General features: G+C 35.5%; 1 protein-coding gene across 3 annotated transcripts in view; it reads left to right on the top strand.

The window, feature by feature from the left end:
* LOC143071080 (lysosome membrane protein 2-like) overlaps positions 1-23900 on the top strand; it is a 91002-nt gene extending 67102 nt beyond the window's left edge. Inside the window, exons 2-13 of one of the 3 annotated variants that reach the window (XM_076245158.1) lie at positions 39-199; positions 1214-1355; positions 2065-2274; positions 3646-3737; positions 7209-7258; positions 8205-8274; positions 9360-9538; positions 12680-12798; positions 14711-14784; positions 15415-15466; positions 22635-22799; positions 23657-23900. In XM_076245158.1, coding sequence (XP_076101273.1) covers positions 39-199; positions 1214-1355; positions 2065-2274; positions 3646-3737; positions 7209-7258; positions 8205-8274; positions 9360-9538; positions 12680-12798; positions 14711-14784; positions 15415-15466; positions 22635-22799; positions 23657-23734 — 1392 coding nt within the window. In that variant the 3' untranslated portion in view covers positions 23735-23900. Of the gene's footprint in view, positions 1-38; positions 200-1213; positions 1356-2064; positions 2275-3645; positions 3738-7208; positions 7259-8204; positions 8275-9359; positions 9539-12679; positions 12799-14710; positions 14785-15414; positions 15467-22145; positions 22233-22634; positions 22800-23656 lie in introns of those variants that run through there. The other 2 variants (XM_076245160.1, XM_076245159.1) reach the window with 2 other exon arrangements.
* The last annotated feature ends 1987 nt before the right edge of the window (positions 23901-25887 follow it).

The following is a 25887-nucleotide window of genomic DNA, read 5'->3' as shown; positions in this document are numbered from 1 at the left end:
ACTTTCATATTTCATATTCATTTAAAATATACTTTCAGATGATGCCACTTGTGAAGGGGACAAAAACTTACAACTATTGGATAAATCCACCGATTCCCATAGATTTCCAATTGTACTTTTTTCATGTAGTTAATCCCGAGGAGATTGTACAAAATGGAGCTAAACCTGTGTTAGAGGAGAAAGGACCATATACCTACAGGTACTTCACAATTTAAACTGCTAAACCTGTTTAAGAGGAGAAAGGGCCATATACATACAGGTACTTCACAATTTATACTGCTAAACCTGTGTTAGAGGAGACAAGACCATATATACATACAGGTACTTCCAAATTTAAATTGCTAAACCTGTGTAAGAGAAGAAGGGACCATATACATACAGGTACCTCCAAATTTAAACTGCTAAACCTGTGTTAGAGGAGGAAGGACCATATACATACAGGTACCTCCAAATTTAAACTGCTGAACATGTGTTAGAGGAGAAAGGACCATATACATACAGGTACTTCACAATTTGAACTGCTAAACCTGTGTTAGAGAAGAAAGGACAATATACATACAGGTACTTCCAAATTTAAACTGCTAAACCTGTGTTAGAGGAGGAAGGACCATATACATACAGTTACTTCCAAATTTATACAGGTACTTCCAAATTAAAACTCTTATACCTGTGTTAGAGGAGAAAGGACCATATACATACAGGTACTTCCAAATTTAAACTGCTAAACCTGTGTTAGAGGAGGAAGGACCATATACATACAGTTACTTCCAAATTCATACAGGTACTTCCAAATTTAAACTGCTAAACCTGTGTTAGAGGAGAAAGGACCATATACATACAGGTACTTTCAAATTTAAACTGCTAAACTTGTGTAAGAGCAGAAAGGGCCATATACATACAGGTACTTCCAAATTTAAACTGCTAAACCTGTGTTAGAGGAGAAAGGACCATAAACATACAGGTACTTTCAAATTTAAACTGCTAAACCTGTGTTAGAGGAGATAGGACCATATACATACAGGTACTTCCAAAGTTAAACTGGATGGTAGCTGATTTTGAACATTTATGTCATAAAAACTCTTTTGTATTTCATTGATCGCTAACCTTTGATAAAACACGGGATCAGAAGTCAAACAAAAACTTTCTTTTGTCCTGGCACAATAAACTAAGTCATTAAACAAACAACTTATTCATGTATTTACATTTGTTTCAGATTAATTGATACAAAAGAAAATTTGACCCACCACAAGAACTTCACAGTCAGTTACAATGAGAGAAACGTCTACGTATTTCAGCGCCATCTATCTGTTGGGGATGAAAATGATACATTTACCTCACTAAATTTGCCTCTAATAGTAAGTTGTACGTCTTCACTTTAAAAAAAGTTAAACATAATAGAAATAATACCATTTAACAATGGATTTCAAATTGTTGAAAAACAAAAAGCGTATAAATTCAGGGGCAGATCCAGCCATTTTAAAAAGGAGGGTTTCTAACCCAGGACAAAAAAGGGGGGTCCAACTACATGTCCCCATTTAAATGCATTGATTGTCCAAAAAAAAGGAGGTTCCAACCCCCGGACCCCTCCCCCTGGATCCGCCACTGATATTATAGTATACTAAAAGGCTATTTTTCGGCTTTGATGAAAGTCACATAACCAGTGGCGGATCCAGGGGGGGGGGGGGGGTTCCGGGGGTGCGCACCCCCCCTTTATTTTTGCCGATCAATGCATTTGTATCGGGACATATGTTTTGCACCCCCCTGCACCCCCCCTTTGCCCATGGTTAGCACCCCCCCTTTCGAAAATTCCTGCATCCGCCCCTGCATAACTACATGAAGATACATATGATAAGTTACATGGCTTGCTACTGACCCCATACCTATCAATAAAGGGTTATTACATCAAAGGAGAGGGAGGTTATATCATATTCTCTTATATGTTTTACTAACCCTCCATGGAGCCGTAAGGGGTTAATGGCGAACCGAATAACGAATTTATCGCGTTCATAAAAAGTTGTCTATTGCCCTAATTGTGTACTTGTTAAAACAATATTCTTGTTTCAGACTGCCACCACTTTAGTTACATATGAATACGCATTCATTCGGGAGATGGCAAAACTGTTTTTTGATATTTCCCAAGACGCAGATCTGTTTGTAAAACATTCAGTAAAAGATCTTCTTTGGGGATATACAGATCCCTTACTGGCAACAGTTAAACAGCTACTACACGTATTTGATATTCCATTTAATGATCGTTTTGGATTCTTTTATCAGGTAAGTACAACATATAACATAGTGAATGGGTAACATAATCCGATTGCTAGGGAAGGTCAACATATAACATAGTGGATGGGTAACCTATTCCGATTGTAAGGGAAGGTCAACATATAACATAGTGGATGGGTAACATAATCCGATTGTAAGGGAAGGTCAACATATAACATAGTGGATGGGTAACATATTCCGATTGTAAGGGAAGGTCAACATATAACATAGTGGATGGGTAACCTATTCCGATTGTAAGGGAAGGTCAACATATAACATAGTGGATGGGTAACATAATCCGATTGTAAGGGAAGGTCAACATATAACATAGTGGATGGGTTACATATTCCGATTGTAAGGGAAGGTCAACATATAACATAGTGGATGGGTTACATATTCCGATTGTAAGGGAAGGTCAACATATAACATAGTGGATGGGTAACCTATTCCGATTGTAAGGGAAGGTCAACATATAACTTAGTGGATGGGTAACCTATTCCGATTGTAAGGGAAGATCAACATATAACTTAGTGGATGGGTAATATAATCTGATATTTACGTACATCTAAGGGGAAGGTTAATATATTACAGAGTGAATGGACAAGGCAGTCCGAATGTAGGTCAACACATAACATAGCGGATGAGTAAGGCAAGCCGATTGTATGCGCACATCTGAAGGGAGGGACAACATATAACATAGCGGATGAGTAAGGCAAACCGATTGTATACGTACATCTAAAGGGAGGGACAACATATAACATAGCGAATGGGTAAGGCAGTCCTATTGTATACGTACATCCGAAGGGAGGGTCAACACATAACATAGCGGATGAGTAAGGCAAACCGATTGTATACGTTACTCCAAATGGATGGTCAACAAATATTATGTTAATATATTACAGAACAAAAATGTGCCCATAGTACACGGATGCCCCATCCGCACTATCATTTTCTATGTTCAATGGACCGTGAAAATGGGGGAAAATGTCTAATTTGGCATTAAAATTAGACAGATCATATCTGATATAAGGAACATGTGTACTAAGTTTCAAGTTGATTGGACTTCAACTTCATCAAAAACTACCTCGACTAAAAACTTTAACCTGAAGCGGCACGAACGAACGAACGGACGGACGGACAAACGGACCCACAGACCAGAAAACATAATGCGCATAAATTTGGCATTAAAATGCAAAATTGTATCCTGTTCCAATCTACATTAATAACAAAAATACGAGCCTTTTCCTTATCACATATGATTTCAGTATGCCACTTTGAAATATTTACAAGTTGTGTTTCACCTATATCATTTGCATGTTCGATGTCTTACAAATAAAATTTCAGGCTGAATTTTGAATTTATTTTAAAAATTAATTGCAGCTGAACAATTCTATAGCCAACAACTACACAGTATATACCGGTGAAGATAACCTAGACAAAATCTCTCAATTCACCCAGTGGGATGGAAAGAGGTAAGGATATACTATATCTTTGATGAACTCGATCTTAACCTTTGGCTAGAGAATATGGCCTTGATATAACAAAGGAAACTTCAATAAATAGAAAAATTAATTAAAAAAAAATATATACTAGCGATTCCAAAATAATTTAGAATGACAAAGTATAGTTTCACCCAGATTTATATCATTTCAAGAATATTGCAGTTCAAATATGGGAAGTCAAAAAGTTTTCCAAAAAAGCGAAAAGTGCGAACATGAAAACATTCACTAATAATAGTTTGCGCTCGGTTGGCGAGTTCCAGACGATCGGAATGCACGGAATCAACCGGAAGTTCAATAAACGAGACAGAACTGTGTTTTGAACGAGTTCCAAGTGTTCCAAATTCGGAAAAAATAGTAGATGCAGACAGAATTCAAAATGGCGGAGAAGGGAAAACGGTACTATTTATTCTGCCATAGGCGACAATACTAACAATTCCTAAATTTACCACTTTTTATAATAAAAACCTGGATAAAACAGTTATGTGTGGTGTTAGTACTTTATTATTCTATTTTAAAAATTAAAGCCAAATAGTATCATGACCAATTTCCAACGGAGCTTGTTTATGTTATCCATGCCCACCGTCATTTTACAACAAATTTTTGAAATTTTGGAAGCCTTTTCGAATAATTCTCTAGAAAATATTTCAATAGGTTTTGAAATTTATATTGTAAGTTTACACACTGCAGTTATTCATAGATAATTAAAAAATATATATTGTACCCTTACATCCAATCACAGCGCTCCTAATTTGACTTCCTTCACCTGCCTTGGGTACACAAAAGGCCAACCTAATGCTGGGAAAATGTAATACTACCGTTTTCCCTATAAGATAAAGATACAATAATCTTTAGCTTTCCGTGAAATAAAAACTGCAAATTAATAATCTGTTCAATCAAGAATTTGTATAGTACGACTATACAAATCATTAGTTAAATGTATTTCAACGTACTTGATCATATATAAGCATTATTTTTAGGGAAATATGCAATAAAACTCTCTTTTTCTGTAAGAATAACACTTCATAGTGGCCGTCTGATGTCTCTATCTTATTAATGATAATCATGACAACTTTGAAGTCAGTCTTTTTTATTTGGACACTAAAAAATATAATCTTTTTTTCGGAAAGGCCAAAAGATTCAGCCTACGTATGTCTTGTCACTCGAAATTAGAATTTTTTATTATTATTTCTTTTTTTTTCTATATTGTTATAAATTTAGTAAAATAAAATTAAAGATTGAACGAAAACAACAAGAAACTCAATCTACAATGCTGACTTGTTCACTTCATTTTTAGCTCACCTGGCCCAAAGGGCCAAGTGAGCTTTTCCCATCACTTGGCGTCCGTCGTCCGTCGTCGTCCGTCGTCGTCGTCCGTCTTCGTTAACTTTTACAAAAATCTTCTGCTCTGAAACTACTGGGCCAAATTTAACCAAACTTGGCCACAATCATCATTGGGGTGTCTAGTTTAAAAATTGTGTCCGGTGACCCGGCCAACCAACCAAGATGGCCGCCATGGCTAAAAATAGAACATAGGGGTAAAATGCAGTTTTTGGCTTATAACTCAAAAACCAAAGCATTTAGAGCAAATCTGAGATGCGGTAAAATTGTTTATCAGGTCAAGATCTATTTGCCCTGAAATTTTCAGATGAATCGGACAACCCGTTGTTGGGTTGCTGCCCCTCAATTGGTAATTTTAAGGAATTTTTACTGTTTTTGGTTATTATCTTGAATATTATTATAGATAGAGATAAACTGTAAACAGCAATAATGTTCAGCAAAGTAAGATTTACAAATAAGTCAACATGACCGAAATGGTCAATTGACCCCCTAAGGAGTTATTGTCCTTTATAGTCAACTTTTAACATTTCCCACTGAAACTACTGGGCCAAGTTCATTATAGATATAGATAATTGTAAGCAGCAAGACTGTTTAGTAAAGTAAGATGTACAAACACATCACCATCACCAAAACACAATTTTGTCATGAATCCATCTGCTTCCTTTGTTTAATATTCACATAGACCAAGGTGAGCGACACAGGCTGTTTAGAGCCTCTAGTTTGTCGAGCCTGCAACTTTTTGTTGCAGAAAGCTCGACATAGGGATAGTGATCCGCCGGCGGCGGCGTTAGCTAACTTCTTAAAAGCTTTATATTTTAGATAGTGGAAGACCTGGATGCTTCATACTTTGTATATAGATGCCTCATGTTACAAAGTTTCCGTCAGTCACATGTCCAATGTCCTTGACCTCATGTTCATGGTTCAGTGACCACTTGAAAAAAAGTTCAGATTTTTTGTAATGTTAAATTCTCTCTGATTATAAGTAATAGGATAACTATATTTAGTATGTGCGTACCTTGCAAGGTCCTCATGCCCGTCAGACAGTTTTTACTTGACATGGATCAGTGAACAAGGTTAACTTTTGGTGGTCAAGTCCATATCTCAGATACTATAAGCAATAGGTCTAGTATATTCGGTGTATGGAAGGACTGTAAGGTGTACATGTCCAACTTGCAGGTGTCATCTGACCTTGACCTCATTTCATGGTTCAGTGGTTATAGTTAAGTTTTTGTGTTTTTGTACTGTTTTTCTCATACTTTATGCAATAGGTATACTATATTTGTTGTATGGAAAGATTGTAAGGTGTTACATGTCTAGCGGGTAGATGTCATCTGACCTTGACCTCATTTTCATGGTTCAGTGGTCAAAGTTAAGTTTTTGAGTTTTGGTCTATTTATCTAATACTATATGCCATAGGTCAACTATATTTGGTGTATGGAAATGTTTTATGATCTGTATGTCAGTTGCATAGGTTTTACTTGACCTTGACCTCATTTTCACGGTTCTTTGCTCAATGTTAACTTTTTTGTGTTTTGTCTGTTTTTCTTACACTATAAGCAATAGATCAACTATATTTGTTGTATGGAAGAATTGTTAAAATGTCTGTCTGGCATGGTTCAATTGACCTTGACCTCATTTTCATGGTTCATTGGACAATGTTTAGTTATCTTGGTAAATGTTAAGTTTATGAGACAGTTGTAATAAAGCTTTTTATTTAGGACTATCAACATAATATCAATGATTAGTAAAGAAGGCGAGAGATTTCAGAGTTTACACTCTTGCTTTATATATTAACATATATATACATAAATACTAGCAGGCCGAGTTTATTATGATCCGAGTTTTCGATATGCCGAGTTTGTTCCTCAGGTCAAGTTAACAGCAGTGAGATACATCCGGTTCCAATTCGTTCGATTGACGTATGGATTTAGAACAGACGGGACCTGTTCAGAACACGCCAACCGAGCGCACCCTACTGTCAGGTCGTGTAATATGTTTTAGAAAAGAATGGATACGAACTTTTCCCGTTTTCGCCTTGTATATATTTTAGAAATCTGATAAAAATTAATGTTGTTAGTAATCATGTTTCACGTGCTCTTGCAGTAAACTAACATTTTGGTCATCTGATACTTGTAACATGATAAACGGGACGGGTGAGTAATTTATAATAATGAAAGAGAAATGTGCACTACGAAGGAAATTAACTTGTGGTAACACGCATTATAAGGTAATTTTAACGTACGCTTGATTAGAACAACAATGTAAAAAGAAATCGTAGCGACGACTTGACAACCTCATATATCCTCTCATGCATTACAAGTAGGAATGATTATAATTTTACGTAAATTTGCTTGTATCCTCGTGACAGTTTCTATTAAACAAAAAACAAAACCGGAAACAAATCTGGTGAAGCTTTAAAATCATTGTTGTCTTTAGATGTACTGGGACAAATTGATGCACAAATAAGACATATAACTTTATACGACTTTTCGCTTAGGAAGCAATCAGTCATACAACTTTTGACGTCTTTTCGATATTTTACCAATGATGTTCTTAATTTCATTGACAACGGCACGTGCGCCCTTAATATCTAGAGATTATTTTTCATGTTGCTTTACTGTGCTGAGAAAGAAAATTATAAGTCAGTAAGATCAAAGGAAAGTTCGTAAAAAAAACAAATTTATACGACTTTTCCCATTTAAAGCAATACGGCATACAACTCTATACGACTTTTCCTATTTGAAGCCATAAGGTACTAGTATACAACAATATGAATCTGGTCGTTTCTGTAAGAGCCAACTAGATACCAATATATTTTTTAACAGTATGTTTTCTGGTTGTTTAAGTTAAAAAAAAACAGATACCCATATTATTATTGACAATATATTTTCTGATTGTTTCAGTAGAGCTGACAAGATATCCACTTTATTTGTAACATCAACTCTGAAATTTGCCAGTGGACGTTATGTAAGCAACAATTAATCCACAATTTCTTGAAAAAAAGTTTTCTTGTTGAATTATAAATAGATTTTATGAAAATCAAAGACTTTTATAAATGTTATATTTTGTAAATTGCTAGATAAACATTATATCTTGTAGATGGCAATATATTCCATCCACATATCAAAGACACCGACCAGCTTTATCTATTTTACCCTCAAATTTGCAGGTAAGGTTTACGTGTATTTCTTTTAAGATAGTATGAAAGCATAATATACTGTTTTTATATCATCTCTTATATCTTATATTTGTCATTGTTCATGTTGTTAGAGGAATATTTATTCAGATAGCTTTATCACATTTCCTTTTGTAGAAGAAAAACATATGTATATCCTGAAACTGTTCTGATTATTGATGTATAGCACGTATCATAAATCGGCATTCCCATTGGGCATACATTTTGAAAAAAATCGTAAGGGGTTCTGCGGAACCCCAGTGTCTTTCCTGATATTGCTGCTGTCAATCTAAAAGTGTAATGTTGACTTAATAAATAAGTCCATTTGTCAGTAGTTATTTTTTTTCTTTAAATACTGATTCTTGGTATTGAAAATTTTCATCTGTCCAAGTTTCAAAGCAATCCGACGATGAATTAGAAAGTTATCATGTCAACAAATGTTTAACCCATACTGTCTGTAAATGTAAATTGTAAAAACTTAAGTCTATCTATTAGAAAAAAAACTGACATTTTTTAAAATATTCCATGAAGATTTGACAAAGTTATTGATGATTGCGAAACTTTAACCTCAGAAGGAATCTGAATGCACTATATTTATAAAAACACCTAGTCTATTTACAAGTAAAATACGAAAAAATAGAAATAAACAATTTCAAAATATTGCTCTAGACTAGATACTATATTTTGGTCATAAACAAGCTTCTTACCAAATTTCTTAAAATTCCATAGAGGTTTGATAAAGTTATTAATGTCTAAAAAAACCACTTTAACCACAGACTGAATCTACATGTTGACGCTGCCGACGCCGACACAGCCACCGATCAATGATTGCATTCTCTCGCTTTTGAAATACAAATGTCGCAGTCTCGACAAAAAGTAATCATTAAAATGAGCGTTTGTACGAAATGAACCTTAAACTTGTTACGAGAGAAATATACATGGATAGGCGCACGCGGTTAACTACATGAACCTTTAACCAACACTTACTTGTTACGGGACATACTCACGGAGTAGGCGCAGAAATAAAAATGTTATCATAAGCAAAGCGCTATTATATAATTCTAGTATTATAATTACAGGTCATATATGATTTCATTCGAAAAGAAGGGAGAATTCAAAGGAGTTCGTTATTCTCGATTCATTATGAAGGATGACGTATTCGCTAGTATTAAAACCAACCCAGAGAACGCGGGGTTTTGTACACCACGAAATAAATGTTTACCATCAGGTCTAATTAATAACACAGAATGTCGCAAAGGTTAGTTTCCATATCTAAATAAAACTTGATATATTAATCCAATACCGGTAAGTAGTATGAGAAAAATCTAAAGAGGAAGGATTGGACGCTCAAAAAATGTTCCCCCTTCCCAGCCTCCCCGACCGCAACATCAACTCAGTATCTGTCCCAAATCGGGGGCTTGTAATTAGGCGGTTGGTTAGTGCTATTGTCTCCGAAGTCTGTGGCCTGTATTACGGTGGTTAAATAGCACTACTGTCTGTTCCAAGTCTGGGGCCTGTATTACGGTGGTTAAATAGCACTACTGTCTTTCCCAAGTCTGGGGCCTGTATTACGATTGTTAGATAGCACTACTATCTGTCCCAAGTTTGGGTATTGCATTACGGTGGTTAGTAAGAGCTACTGTCTGACCGAAGTCTGGGGCCTGAATTACGGTGGTTAAATAGCACTAATGTCTGTCCCAAGTATTGGACCTGTATTACGGTGGTTAGATAGCACTACTATCTGTCACAAGTCTGGGACCTGTATTACGGGGGTTAGATAGCACTAATGTCTGTCCCAAGCCTGGGCCTGTATTACGGTGGTTAGATAGCACTACTGTCTGTGTCATGTTTGGGGCCTGTATTACGCTGGTAAGATAGCACTACTGACTGTCCCAAGTCTGAGGCCTGTATTACAGTGGTTAAATAGCACTACTGTCTGTCCCAAGTCTGGGGCCTGTTTTACGGTGGTTAGTAAGCGCTACTGTTTGTCCCAAGTCTGGGGCCTGTATTACGGTGATTAGACAGAACTACTGGCTGTCTCAAGTTTGGGGCCTGTATTAAGCTGGTTAGATAGCGCTAATGACTGTCCCAAGTCTTGGGTCTGTATTACGGTGGTTAAATAGCACTATTGTCTGTCCCAAGTCTGGGGCCTGTATTACGGTGGTTAGTAAGCGCTACTGTCTGTCCCAAGTTTAGGGCTTGTATAACGGTGGTTAGATAGCACTACTGTCTGTCTCAAGTTTGGGGCCTGTATTAGGCTGGTTAAATAGCCCTACTGTCTGTCCCATGTCCGGGACAGTAGTGCTATCTAACCACCGTAATACAGGCCCCAGACTTGGGACAGACAGTAGCGCTTACTAACCACCGTAATACAGGCCCCAGACTTGGGACAGACAGTAGTGCTATTTAACCACCGTAATACAGGCCCCAGACTGGGGACAGACAGCAGCGCAAACTAACCTGTATTACTATGGTTAGGTAGCACTACTATCTGTCCCATGTATGGGGCCTGTATTACGACGGTTAAATAGCACTACTGTCTGTCCCAAGTCTGGGGCCTGTATTACGGTGGTTACTACGCGCTACTGTCTGTCCCATGTCTGGGGCCTGTATTACGGTGGTTAGATAGCACTACTATCTGTCCCAAGTCTGGGGCCTGTATTACGGTGGTTAGATAGCACTACTATCTGTCCCAAGTTTGGGTATTGCATTACGGTGGTTAGTAAGAGCTAATGTCTGACCGAAGTCTGGGGCCTGTATTACGGTGGTTAAATAGCACTAATGTCTGTCCCAAGTATTGGGCCTGTATTACGGTGGTTAGATAGCACTACTATCTGTCACAAGTCTGGGACCTGTATTACGGGGGTTAGATAGCACTACTGTCTGTCCCAAGCCTGGGCCTGTATTACGGTGGTTAGATAGCACTACTGTCTGTCTCAAGTTTGGGGCCTGTATTACGCTGGTAAGATAGCACTACTGACTGTCCCAAGTCTGAGGCCTGTATTACAGTGGTTAAATAGCATTACTGTCTGTCCCAAGTCTGGGGCCTGTTTTACGGTGGTTACTACGCGCTACTGTCTGTCCCATGTCTGGGGCCTGTATTATGGTGGTTAGGTAGCACTACTATCTGTCCCATGTATGGGGCCTGTATTACGACGGTTAAATAGCATTACTGTCTGTCCCAAGTCTGGGGCCTGTATTACGGTGGTTACTACGCGCTACTGTCTGTCCCATGTCTGGGGCCTGTATTACGGTGGTTAGATAGCACTACTATCTGTCCCAAGTCTGGGGTCTGTATTACGGTGGTTAAATAGCACTACTGTCTGTCCCAAGTCTGGGGCCTGTATTACGATAGTTAGTAAGCGCTACTGTCTGTTCCAAGTCTAGGGCCTGTATTACGGTGGTTAGATAGCACTACTGTCTGTCCCAAGTCTAGGGCCTGTATTACGGTGGTTAGTAAGCGTTATATTTGTCCCATGTCTGGGGCCTGTATTACGGTGGTTAGATAGCACTACTATCTGTCCTAAGTCTGGGGCCTGTATTACGGTGGTTAAATAGCACTACTGTCTGTCCCAAGTCTGTCTGGATCCTTTATTACGGTAGTTAGTAAGCGCTACTGTCTGTTTCAAGTCTGGGGCCTGTATTACGTAGGTTAGATAGCACTACTATCTGTTCCAAGTATGGGCCTGTATTACGGTGGTTAGATTGCACTACTATCTGTCCCAAGTCTGGGGCTTGTATTACGGTGGTTAGATAGCATTACTGTCTGTCAAAAGTCTGGGGTCTGTATTACGGTGGTTAGATAGCACTACTATCTGTCACAAGTCTGTGGCTTGTATTACAGTTTTTACATAGCACTATTGTCTGTCCCAAGTCTTGGGTCTGTATAACGGTGCACGAGGTTAGATAGCGCTACTGTCTGTCCCATGTCTGGGGCCTGTATTACGTTGGTAAGATAGCACTACTATCTGTCCCAAGGCTGGGGCCTGTATTGCGGTGGTTAGATAGCACTACTGCCTGTCCCAAGTCTGGGGCCTGTATTACGATGGTTAGATATCACTACTGTCTGTCCCAAGTCTTGGAGCCTGTAGGTGGTTAGTAAGCGCTAATGTATGTTTCAAGTCTGGTGCCTGTTATTCGGTGGTTAGTCAGCTCTGCTGTTTTTACCAAGTCTGGGGGCCAGTTATCCGTTGGTAAGTTTGCGCTGCTGTCTGTACCAAGTCTTGGGTTTAAATTCGGTGTTAAGTAAGCTCTGCTGTCTTTCATATATGTTTTCTTCCGACTGAAATAACCTAGATAATACTGTAGCATATCATCAGATAGTGCTTAACATCTCTTATCACATAGTAAAACCTATATAATAACGTATTTCGCCAAAGATTTTTAACTGTCTTTACAGGTACCCCAGTCATAATATCACAGCCACACTTTTTAGGAGCTGACCAGTCTGTTATAGATTCCTTTGACGGCATTCGACCCAACAAAGATCTGCATGAAACTTACATCGATCTGGTACCGGTAAGTTCTCTATGAACCATGCACTCCTCATACGTAACCATCGATCTGGTACCTGTAAGGTCTCTGTGTAAAACACTCTCCTCATACATAACCATCGTTCTGGTACCTGTAATGTCTCTATGTAACACGCACTCCTCATACATAGCCATCGATCTGGTACCTGTAAGATCTCTATGTACCATGCACTTCTCATACGTAGCCATAGATCTGGTACCAGTATTAAAGGTCTCCTCATATATAGCCATCGATCTGGTACCGGTAAGGTCTCTATGTACCTTGAACTCCTTATACATAACCATCGATCTGGTACCGGTAAGGTCTCTAGGTAACACGCAGTTCTCATACATAACCATTGATCTGGTACCGGTAAATTCTTCATGCAAAGCCCACTTCTCATACGTAATAATCAGTCTCATACCGGTTAAGTCTTCATGTAACACGCACTTCTTATACATACATGTAACCATCGATCTGGTACCAGTTAAGTCTTTTCGTAATACACACTTCTCATACATAACCATCGATCTGGTACCAGTTAAGTCTTTTCGTAATACACACTTCTCATACATAACCATCGATTTGGTACCGGTAAATTCTTCATGCAAAGCGCACTTCTCATACGTAATTATCAGTCTGATACCGGTCAAACCTTCATGTTACACGCACTTCTTATACATACATGTAACCATCGATCTGGTACCAGTTAAGTCTTTTCGTAATACACACTTCTCATACATAACCATCAATCTGGTATCCGTTAAGTCTTTTCGTAATACACACTTCTCATACATAACCATCGATTTGGTACCGGTCAATTCTTCATGCAAAGCGCACTTCTCACACGTTATTATCAGTCTGATACCCGTTAAACGTTCATGTAACACGCACTTCTTATACATACATGTAACCATCGATCTGGTACCGGTTAAGTCTCTTTGTAATAAGCATCTCTCATACGTAATTATCAGTCTTGTATCGGAAAAGTCTCCTTGTAACACGCACTTCTCATACGTAATCATTGACCTAGTACTGTTAAAGTCTTCATTTCACTGCACTTCATATACGTTATTATCGATCTGGTACCGGTAAAGTCTTCATAGAACGCGCACTCCTCATACTTAATCATCGGTCTGGTACCGGTTAAGTGTTTGTAACACGCATTTATCAAAAGTAATCATGGGTTTGGAACTGGTAAAGATTCTTTGTAACTCGCACTTCTCAATTATAATCATTGATCTGGTACCGGTAAAGTCTTCATGAAACGCGCACTCCTCATACGTTATCATCGGTCTGGTACCGTTAAAATCTCTTAGTTACACGCACTTCTCATACGTAATCATCGGTCTGGTACCGGTGAAGATTCTTTGTAACTCGCACTTCTCAATTATAATCATTGATCTGGTACCGGTAAAGGCTTCATGTAACACGAACTTCTCATACGTAATCACCAGTCTGGTACCGGTAAAGTATCTATGTTATACCCTCTTCTTAAACGTTATCATCGGTCTGGTCATGGTAACGTCTCAATGTTACACGCACTTCTCATACATAACGACCGATCTGGTACCGGTAAATTCTCTATGTAACACGCACTTATACATAACCATCGATCTGGTACCGCTAAAGTCTCTATGTACCACCCACTTCTCATATATAACCATCGATCTGTTACCGGTAAAGTCTATGTAACACGCACGTCTCATACATAACCATCGATCTGTTACCGGTAAAGTCTGTATGTTACACGCACTTCTCATACGCAATCATCGGTCTGGTACCGGTAAAATCTATATAACACCCACTTCTCATACATAAAAAGAGGGTGAAAGTAAACACGATATTTAAGATTCATTTTTGTTGTTTGACTGTTTGAATCATTCTGAACGTCAAAATATTATGTTCTATTTTTTAGTTGATAGGAAATTTAGTTAGAACTCAGAGAACAATTCAGATCAACATGTTTGTAGAAAAATCTATGTATATCAGGTAAGCATACAATCGTAATATATGTACATATATCAACAAAGAATACAATAATCTATGTATATCAGATTTATCTACATAAACTCATAATGTTGTAGATTTCCATTTGTGTTTACTAAAAAACGTATACAACTGATCGAAAAGATTCATATAATTATCAATAATTTAATTTTGGATGTAACACGTCTTCTGATTGGCTGACGTTCTTTTGTTATCAGCCCATAGACATAATTTAGTCATGTGACCGTGACGTCATCAACGTTTTTTCATTGTTTTCTACGCTTTAAAATGAAATTTAGAATTAAATTATAAGAAATGACTGTCATATTTTCTGTCTATTCGAAATAACATTAAAAATGTGGTGCAGACTGTTAAATAACCCGCTACCCGCGTTATTCAGTGTGCACCAAATTTTTTATGTTATTTCTTCATGGACAGAAAAAATATAACAGTCATTCCTTAAACGTGTTGGATTCGTTTGTCAAAGAGTTTATTATACTAACACTGGTTTATCTAAAAATCGAAATTACCCGACCTGGATGTGTTAAATTAAAACGTTACTTTTGTATTGGTAATGTTTGGTCCGCTAGACTAAATATGCAAATTATATAAAAGTTCTTTCTTTTATTTCAGCCAAACAAAGAATATAAACTACTTTTACTTTCCTGTTATGTATATAAAAGAAGTAAGTAATGTTGTTTACTTTGCGTTTTTCTTTATATTTTAGTATCCAATTTGTCTTTGTTCGTTTTTAATTTGTTCTTTCCTATAAGTCTCCTTTCTTCATTTTTTTAAACTTATTCTGCCCGTTTTGTTCATTAATTTTGTCTAGCTTTGACAGAGTCAAAAAGCGATTCATTGGTATGTTGTTATCGGCGTCAGCGGCGTCGACAATGTATTTGTATACGGGGAACCCCTAGTGGTAGTATGTTGTTATCGGCGTCGGCGGCGTCGACAATGTATTTGTATACGGGGAACCCCTAGTGGTAGTATGTTGTTATCGGCGTCGGCGGCGTCGACAATGTATTTGTATACGGGGAACCACTAGTGGTAGTATGTTGTTATCGGCGTCGGCGGCGTCGACAATGTATTTGTATACGGGGAACCACTAGTGGTAGTATGTTGTTATCGGCGTCGGCGGCTTCGACAATGTATTTGTATACGGGGAACACCTAGTGATAGTGTGTTGTTATCGGCGTCGGCGGCGTCAACAATGTATTTGTATACGGGGAACCACTAGTGGTAGTATGTTGTTATCGGCGTCGGCGTCGTCGACAATGTATTTGTATACGGGGAACCCCTAGTGGTAGTGTGTTGTTATCGGCGTAGGCGGCGTCGACAATGTATTTGTATACGGGAAACCACTAGTGGTAGTATGTTGTCATCGGCGTCGGCGGCGTCGACAATGTATTTGTATACGGGGAACCCCTAGTGGTAGTATGTTGTTATCGGCGTCGGCGGCGTCGACAATGTTTTTGCATACGGGGAACCACTAGTGGTAGTATGTTGTTATCGGCGTCGGCGGCGTCGACAATGTATTTGTATACGGGGAACCCCTAGTGGTAGTATGTTGTTATCGGCGTCGGCGGCGTCGACAATGTATTTGTATACGGGGAAGTGTCATGGTGTACATTTCTCTGACTTTATTTCATAATTTTTTAATGCTGTTTTATGTCAAACTTTCACAAATCCATATGTCGTGATCTGCTTGAAGTACAATTAGTAAAATAAAACTTAAAGTGTCAATGTCATTTTGAGATAACGGATTTAGCTTACTAAGTACTTGTGAATGGACCAAATTTGTCAAATTTATATAATTATTAAATTAGTGTCCTTTCATATTCGAACAATTCTACATTTGTTATAAAAAGAGAATTAAGAAAATATAGTCAGTGAGGATTATCGAACGTTAGAACACTGACGCCGTATTGCTACAATTAAGGACTTTCTAGCGGACTGTGTCGTTGTTATTGTTTTATGGACTTCCATATGTAACTTTGTTTTATGTAATTGTATTGATTTAGCCTAGATTCAACAATAGAACATTGAAAGTATTTTGTGTATACCTGTGTATTTTTTATTAATTAAAATCTACCACTAGTTCCCCCGTGTTGTAAAATAACAATACGTCAGTAGACCAATGATAGTTGGTATGCAGTTGTATTTAGCATTCGCACGTCTTATTATCATAGAGATTATTTAGCCCCGTCCTTCAGTCTTAGTTTAAACATATTTTATTTGCTTAAATGTGCAAAAGGGATGAGACACAAGTTATTCAAACTTATATAGTCTTCTCCCATAACAATTTATAACAATAGAATATTTAGAAAGCATGCATACAAAAAATACATTATATATATATAAAAAATATTTGAACTGTGAAGAGATAGTGTGGAATGAAGTGAATGGTTATACACAATATGCATGTATTTGCACTTTATAATGTGCTATATTACACAATTAGAAACCTATTAGACTCTTTAATAAATTCATATACATTCTTTACAGTTCTTTCATTTTCAACATTAGTTAAAGACGTATCGCCGGAGGTTAAGATGTTCAAATTTAGTAGAGAGTTATCTGGTAACCATTGTAAATTATTAAATAATTTGGTTCTTATATTCGAATAATTAGGACAATAAAAAAAGAAGTGACGTGAATCTTCGCACTTAGTACCACAACTACATGACGGATCTGAAATAATGTTGACTCTGTTAAGATCATAATTCAAAAAAGAAGCTGAGCACCTAAGTTGTGTCAAAATAATATTGAGTTTGCGATTGCCAAAGTCATAATGTTTTGGCACTTGGGCTTTTGAATTAAATTCAAGATTTTTTAGTTCGGTTTTAAATTTACCTAAAGAGTCAATGTCACCACATTAAAGTTATTCCACAGTCGTATTGTTGTCAATGTTGCGTGTCACCACATTAAGGTTATTTCACAGTCGTATTGTTGTCAATGTTGCGTGTCACCACATTAAGGTTATTCCACAGTCGTATTGTTGTCAATGTTGCGTGTCACCACATTAAGGTTATTCCACAGTCGTATTGTTGTCAATGTTGCGTGTCACCACATTAAGGTTAATCCACAGTCGTATTGTTGTCAATGTTGCGTGTCATCACATTAAGGTTATTCCACAGTCGTATTGTTGTCAATGTTGCGTGTCACCACATTAAGGTTATCCCACAGTCGTATTGTTGTCAAATGTTGTGTGTCACCACATTAAGGTTATTCCACAGTCGTATTATTGTCAATGTTGCGTGTCACCACATTAAGGTTATTCCACAGTCGTATTGTTGTCAAATGTTGCGTGTCACCACATTACGGTTATTCCACAGTCGTATTGTTGTCAATGTTGCGTGTCACCACATTAAGGTTATTCCACAGTCGTATTGTTGTCAATGTTGCGTGTCACCACATTAAGGTTATCCACAGTCGTATTGTTGTCAAATGTTGCGTGTCACCTCATTAAGGTTATTCCACAGTCGTATTGTTGTCAATGTTGCGTGTCACCACATTAAGGTTATTCCACAGTCGTATTGTTGAAGGATGGTTAATGAAAGTCTACAAAAAGGGTATATTATATCATTCCCATTACGTAATGGATAAACAGCTGTACTTTGGATTGTTGGTGGAGTTGAATTGCAAAGATAGGCTGGTGCATTATTATGTTGAATATTATAGAATAATTGTAACTTCCTTCTTTCTCTTCGTTCAGCTAGAGTTTCCCAACAAACCTGATCATAAATAATTCTATTACTTGTAAAAATAGGAAGACCTGTTACAATTCTGGCCGCCTCAATCTGAAGCTGTTCTAAATTTTTACAATAACCCACACCCATAGTATCCCAAACTTCACATGCATATTCGAGTAGTGGTCTAATAAAAGTCAAGTAAAGCTTTTCTAAGTTGCTCCTACTTATCCTGTACTTTAATTTTCTATGTACATTTAAATGTTTATATACATTTTTTATGATATTTTCTACATGAGTTTAGGATCTTTACTAAATGTAACACTCAAGTGTTTGTGGAAGTCTGTAACTTCAATCCTCTTTGTCGCGAAGGACGCGAGTTTATTTTATTAACTGACATTCTGTAAACAATATTTTTCTTTATGGACTATTAATAATTCAATTCAGTTTAACTTTACATTTAATATCGGAAATTTGTGATACTTATTTTAGCAAGTTTTTTTAATAGACAGAAATTATCTCCCTTGAAAACGTGGGCTGAACAAAAACAATTTAGAACTTTAAATCAGTATCAATGTGGACTGTGTATTGTTGTAACATCTATATTATTAATAGAACATTAATCAGAAACTAATAGTTTATTCTTTCGCCACATTGAATGGTGCCGGAACCCGGGACTAAGTGATAGAAACTGACAATAATTTCCGATACATACAAACGACAAAACGTAAACATTCAAAATGTCACTCGCATATCTGAAAGGCCTTAAAACACGATATAAAAATTTATTAGAAGTCGAACTTGGTAAATCTGAAGAACTCTTGACAAGAGAAGTGTCCGATTTTGATCTTGAATCCCAAATCAGAAAGGTAAACAAATCGTATCGCAGATTTGATGAATTTGGCCCAAAATTTGAAGAAACTTTAGAAAGGTTATCACTCGCATTAGAAACTGCCAAAGCCGAAGAAGACCTGAAAACATTTCAAAAAGAAAGTGAATTGTACTTTAATATAATAACAGAGGTAACAAGCCGCAAGGAAGAGCTCAAACTGATTGACAATTTCCTACAGGAAAACTCTTACCATTGAAAGGGAAATTCATTTCTGGAGTTTCAATGTTTGAAAACAACATTATTTCTGTTTTTTTCTGGGTTAAAGGACATCAGCCATTTCTTAGACCAATCGCTCAGCTCACTCAGGTCGTGACTGATCACTGATTGTATTTGTATCGTGTCACGACCAGAGTAGCCCAGGTATGTATCATCTGCAAATAATCTACATAAAGAAATCAAGTGTTCAGCAATATCATTAATATAAATAATAAATAACAGCGGTCCCAAAACAGAACCCAGTCCCTCAGTCATGGTCTATTGGCTTTGAAACTGTTGCTTAGTTTACATGTATTAGTTTGTGATTAGGGTATTTTATTCTTTAGTTTTCTATGTTGTGTTTTGTGTTATATTATTTGCTTGGTGGTCTTTTCCTCTTTTTAGCCATTGTGTTGTTAGTGTATTTTCGACTTATCAGTTTGAATGTCCCGATGGTATCTTTCGCGTCTCTTTTATTGAGATCCCCTAATTGTATATCTATAGTCCTTTGTAGTGAGCACTATTTTAAATACTAGATCTATAGACTATTCCATTATATAAAGCACTATTTTGATTACTATTTCTATTAAAGTCCTTTGTAATTAGAAATATATGAAATGTTTATAGTGAGAATACTCTATATGTTTATAGTGAGAATACTCTATATATTTATAGTGGGAATACTCTATATGTTTATAGTGAGAATACTCTATATGTTTATAGTGGGAATACTCTATATGTTTATAGTGGGAATACTCTATATATTTATAGTGGGAATACTCTGTATGTTTATAGTGGGAGTACTCTGTATGTTTATAGTGGGAATACTCTGTATGTTTATAGTGGGAATACTCTATATGTTTATAGTGGGAATACTCTATATATTTATAGTGGGAATACTCTATATGCTTATAGTGGGAATACTCTATATATTTATAGTGGGAATACTCTATATGTTTATAGTGGGAATACTCTATATATTTATAGTGAGAATACTCTATATGTTTATAGTGAGAATACTCTATATGTTTATAGTGAGAATACTCTATATGTTTATAGTGGGAATACTCTAAATGTTTATAGTGAGAATACTCTATATATTTATAGTGGGAATACTCTATATGTTTATAGTGGGAATACTCTATATGTTTATAGTGAGAATACTCTATATGTTTATAGTGGGAATACTCTATATATTTATAGTGGGAATACTCTGTATGTTTATAGTGGGAATACTATGTATGTTTATGGTGATAAAACTCTACATGTTTATAGTGAGAATACTCTATATATTTATAGTGGGAATACTCTGTATGTTTATAGTGGGAATACTCTAAATGTTTATAGTGAGAATACTCTGTATGTTTATGGTGATAATACTCTACATGTTTATAGTGAGAATACTCTATATGTTTGAGAATACTCTACATGTTTATAGTGAGAATACTCTATATATTTATAGTGGGAATACTCTATATGTTTATAGTGGGAATACTCTACATGTTTATAGTGAGAATACTCTATATGTTTATAGTGGGAATACTCTATATATTTATAGTGGGAATACTCTGTATGTTTATAGTGGGAATAGTATGTATGTTTATGGTGATAAAACTCTACATGTTTATAGTGAGAATACTCTATATATTTATAGTGGGAATACTCTGTATGTTTATAGTGGGAATACTCTAAATGTTTATAGTGAGAATACTCTATATGTTTATAGTGATGTAACTCTGTATGTTTATGGTGATAATGCTCTACATGTTTATAGTGAGAATACTCTATATATTTATAGTGGGAATACTCTATATGTTTATAGTGAGAATACTCTATATAGTCCTTTGTAGTGAGCACTATTTTAAATACTAGATCTATAGACTATTCCATTATATAAAGCACTATTTTGATTACTATTTCTATTAAAGTCCTTTGTAATTAGAAATATATGAAATGTTTATAGTGAGAATACTCTATATGTTTATAGTGAGAATACTCTATATGTTTATAGTGGGAATACTCTATATGTTTATAGTGAGAATACTCTGTATGTTTATGGTGATAATACTCTACATGTTTATAGTGAGAATACTCTATATATTTATAGTGGGAATACTCTGTATGTTTATAGTGGGAATACTCTAAATGTTTATAGTGAGAATACTCTATATGTTTATAGTGAGAATACTCTGTATGTTTATGGTGATAATACTCTACATGTTTATAGTGAGAATACTCTATATGTTTGAGAATACTATATATGTTTATAGTGGGAATACTCTATATATTTATAGTGGGAATACTCTATATGTTTATAGTGAGAATACTCTATATGTTTATAGTGGGAATACTCTAAATGTTTATAGTGAGAATACTCTATATGTTTATAGTGATAATACTCTACATGTTTATAGTGAGAATACTCTATATGTTTATAGTATGAAGCACTATTTAATTGAATACTGCATATATCTATAGTCATTTGTAGAAAGCACTATAATTTGGAACACTGTAATATACAGTCCTTTATATAGAACACTTTTAAAATTATTTAATACTGTGTATATGTTCCTTAAAGCTTATAGAAAGCTTCATTAACGGATAGTTTAACTGTATATATGTTCCTTCATAGAAAGCTTCATGAACGGATAGTTTAACTGTATATATGTTCCTTTATAGAAAGCTTCATTAACGGATAGTTTAACACTATATATATGTTACTTTACAGAAAGCTTCATTAACGGATAGTTTAACACTATATATATGTTACTTTACAGAAAGCTTAATTAACGGATAGTTTAACACTATATATATGTTACTTTACAGAAAGCTTTCATTAACGGATAGTTTAACACTATATATATGTTACTTTACAGAAAGCTTTCATTAACGGATAGTTTAACACTATATATATGTTACTTTACAGAAAGCTTCATTAACGGATAGTTTAACACTATATATATGTTACTTTACAGAAAGCTTTCATTAACGGATAGTTTAACACTATATATATGTTATTTTACAGAAAGCTTCATTAACGGATAGTTTAACACTATATATATGTTACTTTACAGAAAGCTTCATTAACGGATAGCTTAGCTGCCCAATTCAGAGATGAACTTCAAAATCCTTTACTAATTGTGTTTTATGCAAAGTATTGTTGTATCGGGATTGGCATAGTGTTATTGTTGCTGGTTGCTGGTTATTGTTCACGGATAAAAATCAAAGCTTTTAAACATGTGAGTATAAATTAACCACAAGTATAACACTACTAACCATCAGTTAGACAACAATTCAACAAGAATAATATAAAGACGTTAATTAACCGTCTTCAAATTTACGAAATTAAACTATATATAAAACTCTAAATTGCTCCGAATCTATTTTAATTTCAAATAAATAAAAAAAACAAGACTACGAACAGACATTTGTTGAAGGTCTAAGGTTACTGAAACTTATACAAAATAAAGGGAAGCATAAGTGTTAATTAACATTACGTTAAATAAAAACCAACAAAATAATACATCATGACAGGAAATGCAAGTTCAGAAATATCGTGTCAGCTTGGAAATATTTACTCCATATGCAAGCGCTGCTGTTAGATTGTTATTATGTACATAGAAATCGAAAATGTACAGTTCGCATATGAAATCATCCCTTTCAGTGTTTAGTTTTGCTCTCAACCGACAACTTCTAGATGTTAGTCAACATATGAGGTACTGCATTATTTTGTAATGAAAAAATGCCAACGTTATGCAACCTTCTGTATATCAAAATGTCAGTCTTTTTACCAAAATATGCGAGGTTGAGACGGGACAATTTTTTTTACACGTCAAATAAAACCAATCGAAATCTAAAACGAAATTTAAAAATCAGCTACATAAATCTTACATGATCTATGGTTGAACTTTTCTAGTAAGACTGAACTATTTGACTCTAGTTGAACCATAATTGAAATCTAAAAGCGTAATTTTAACTTCCTGTTAGATCTGGGATGAACTGTTGAACTCTATTACATCCTTATCTTTGTTTACTAAATATAGTTGCAACGGTTTGCACGAATGAGTTAACATAATCATTTTATTTTAACTTTCAGGAAAAAAAGACAAAATCCGCCATTTTAGATGCAACAGTGAATGAACATACCAAATTGTTAAAAAACGAGAAAAATTAAAAATTCAAACTCTAAACAGCAGTGAAAGCAACCTAATGATAATAAACTAGTCTTATCAATGTACTGAATTCCAAGCATTCCTAGGGATGTGGATTAAACAATAGCGAATACGCTGAAATGTACCTTTCATTTTATATTGAAATGATAAAGATTTTACTACAAGTATCATATGCACTTAACATTTTGAAGATTTATAACGATGAGGTCAAGGTCATATATATCTTGTCAGACAGGCAGGTATTCCTAATTACACTTATTTAAAACACCTAATATATCTGATATATTGCTTTTAGTATTTAACAAAACAAGCCAAAACACAAAACTAAACATTGACCAAAACTATTTAACTGATGTGACAGTCAGATCACTTCTAACCTCTTATTAAAACTGTCAGAATAATCTGTCTTAGAACTGTTCTAAACTGTCCTATAACAATTCTACCTAGAACAGTTCTACCGTAGTTCTGGGTAGAACTGTCAGGATCAGTTCTAGGGTAGAACTGTCTAAAACTGTTCTAGGTAGAACTGTCAGCAGAACTGGTTAAAACTGCATGTTATAGCCGTAGAACTAACCAAACCTGTCAGGATTGTAAAACAGTTCTTATACCGCAGTCCCACTAGGCCACGATCGCACTACGATCTGTGAAAAAAATGCAAATTTTGATGATCGTAGTACGATCGTGTACATGTAGACTGTGGCAAGCTGTTCTCATCAAAACTATGTTAAAAACATTTTTCGAAAATTTTACACACTGAGAATTTAAAAAAAAACACACTGATAATAAAAAACTTAAAAACACACACTGAGAATAAGAAATTACACACTGAGATTTCATAAAGGCGCACTGAGATAAAGAAAAATGGAAAACACACACAGTGACCCGTATTCTGCGGGTGTGACCCGAGATTTTCACAATTCTGAGGGATCACCCGGAACACCCGCCGGGTCATTGAAATAACCCGGGAATTCCGAAAATGACCCGATTTCACCCGTATTTCTTAGCCTTGAGATTGATTTCATAAGTAATATTCCTTTGAAATACCGGCAAGTTCGTAATTCTTCCATGAACAGGAAGTTCATCTAGCTATGTAAACTGTCAAATTAAGTGACCCATTAAGTGCATGGCTTCACTTGACAGCTTTGGTGTCATACACACTGTTAATTAACACCAATTACCTAAGTAGCTTTAGGTCGTAAATAAATTGCACCATCGGTCTACAAACTGAACTAGAGTTACTTCCCTTATTTGTCACCATTCAAAATTATTCCTTATATTTACGTTTTATGGGTGAAAAAGATTAAATCATAAAAATATAAAATTCAATTTTTCATTATTTTTATACCTTTATACAATTTTTTTTAAAAAGTTGAAAATTATTTTTTTACATTTATACTTCCTTTAACTGTATTACTATATTTTATCATAGTCTAATTTCCTTGTTAACAAAATAATATCAGGGTTAAAGGCTACATAGTCTGTATTCTCAAACATTTAAGAATTACATTAAATTCTGGTGTTTGATAATTGTAGTATTTTTTCTTAAAAAGTAAAGCACATAAGACTGAGTTACACAAATTTATAAAAATCTTAAAAAGTGCAATGAAGTAATATTTAATAAGATTTAAAATGACTTACCAAAGTGAATATGCATTGATGTTTTGGTATCTTTAATATACATTATAAGAAAATGTACCATAAATACTGAAATTCAGCTCGAAAAAGTTCGTACGCGTTATGACCTGAGATTTGATTCTTCAATGCAGGTCATAACCTGCATTTTTATCGTCACAGATTGACAGGTATGCACACTGAGAATTGAAAATGACACACTGAGAATTCAAAAAGACACACTGAGATGAAATAAACTGAAAAACACACACTGAGAATTTGAAATTACACACTGAGATTTGTGCGCACTTTTTATGCGCACATATCTAATTAGCATACGTAATCTTAATCTATTACAAGCTTAAAACAACTAGGGGACATTACTCGTTAGTCCTTCAATCTTTTATAAAATACATTAGCAATACAACAGTCATTTCTTATAATTTAATTCTAAATTCCATTTTAAACCATAGAAAACCATGAAAAAACGTTGATGACTAAATTATGTCTATGGGCTGATAACAAAATAACACAGCCAATCAGA

Source organism: Mytilus galloprovincialis, chromosome 4, assembly GCF_965363235.1.
Source record: "Mytilus galloprovincialis chromosome 4, xbMytGall1.hap1.1, whole genome shotgun sequence".
NCBI lineage: Eukaryota > Metazoa > Mollusca > Bivalvia > Mytilida > Mytilidae > Mytilus > Mytilus galloprovincialis.
This window is presented reverse-complemented; position numbering and strand designations above follow the sequence as displayed.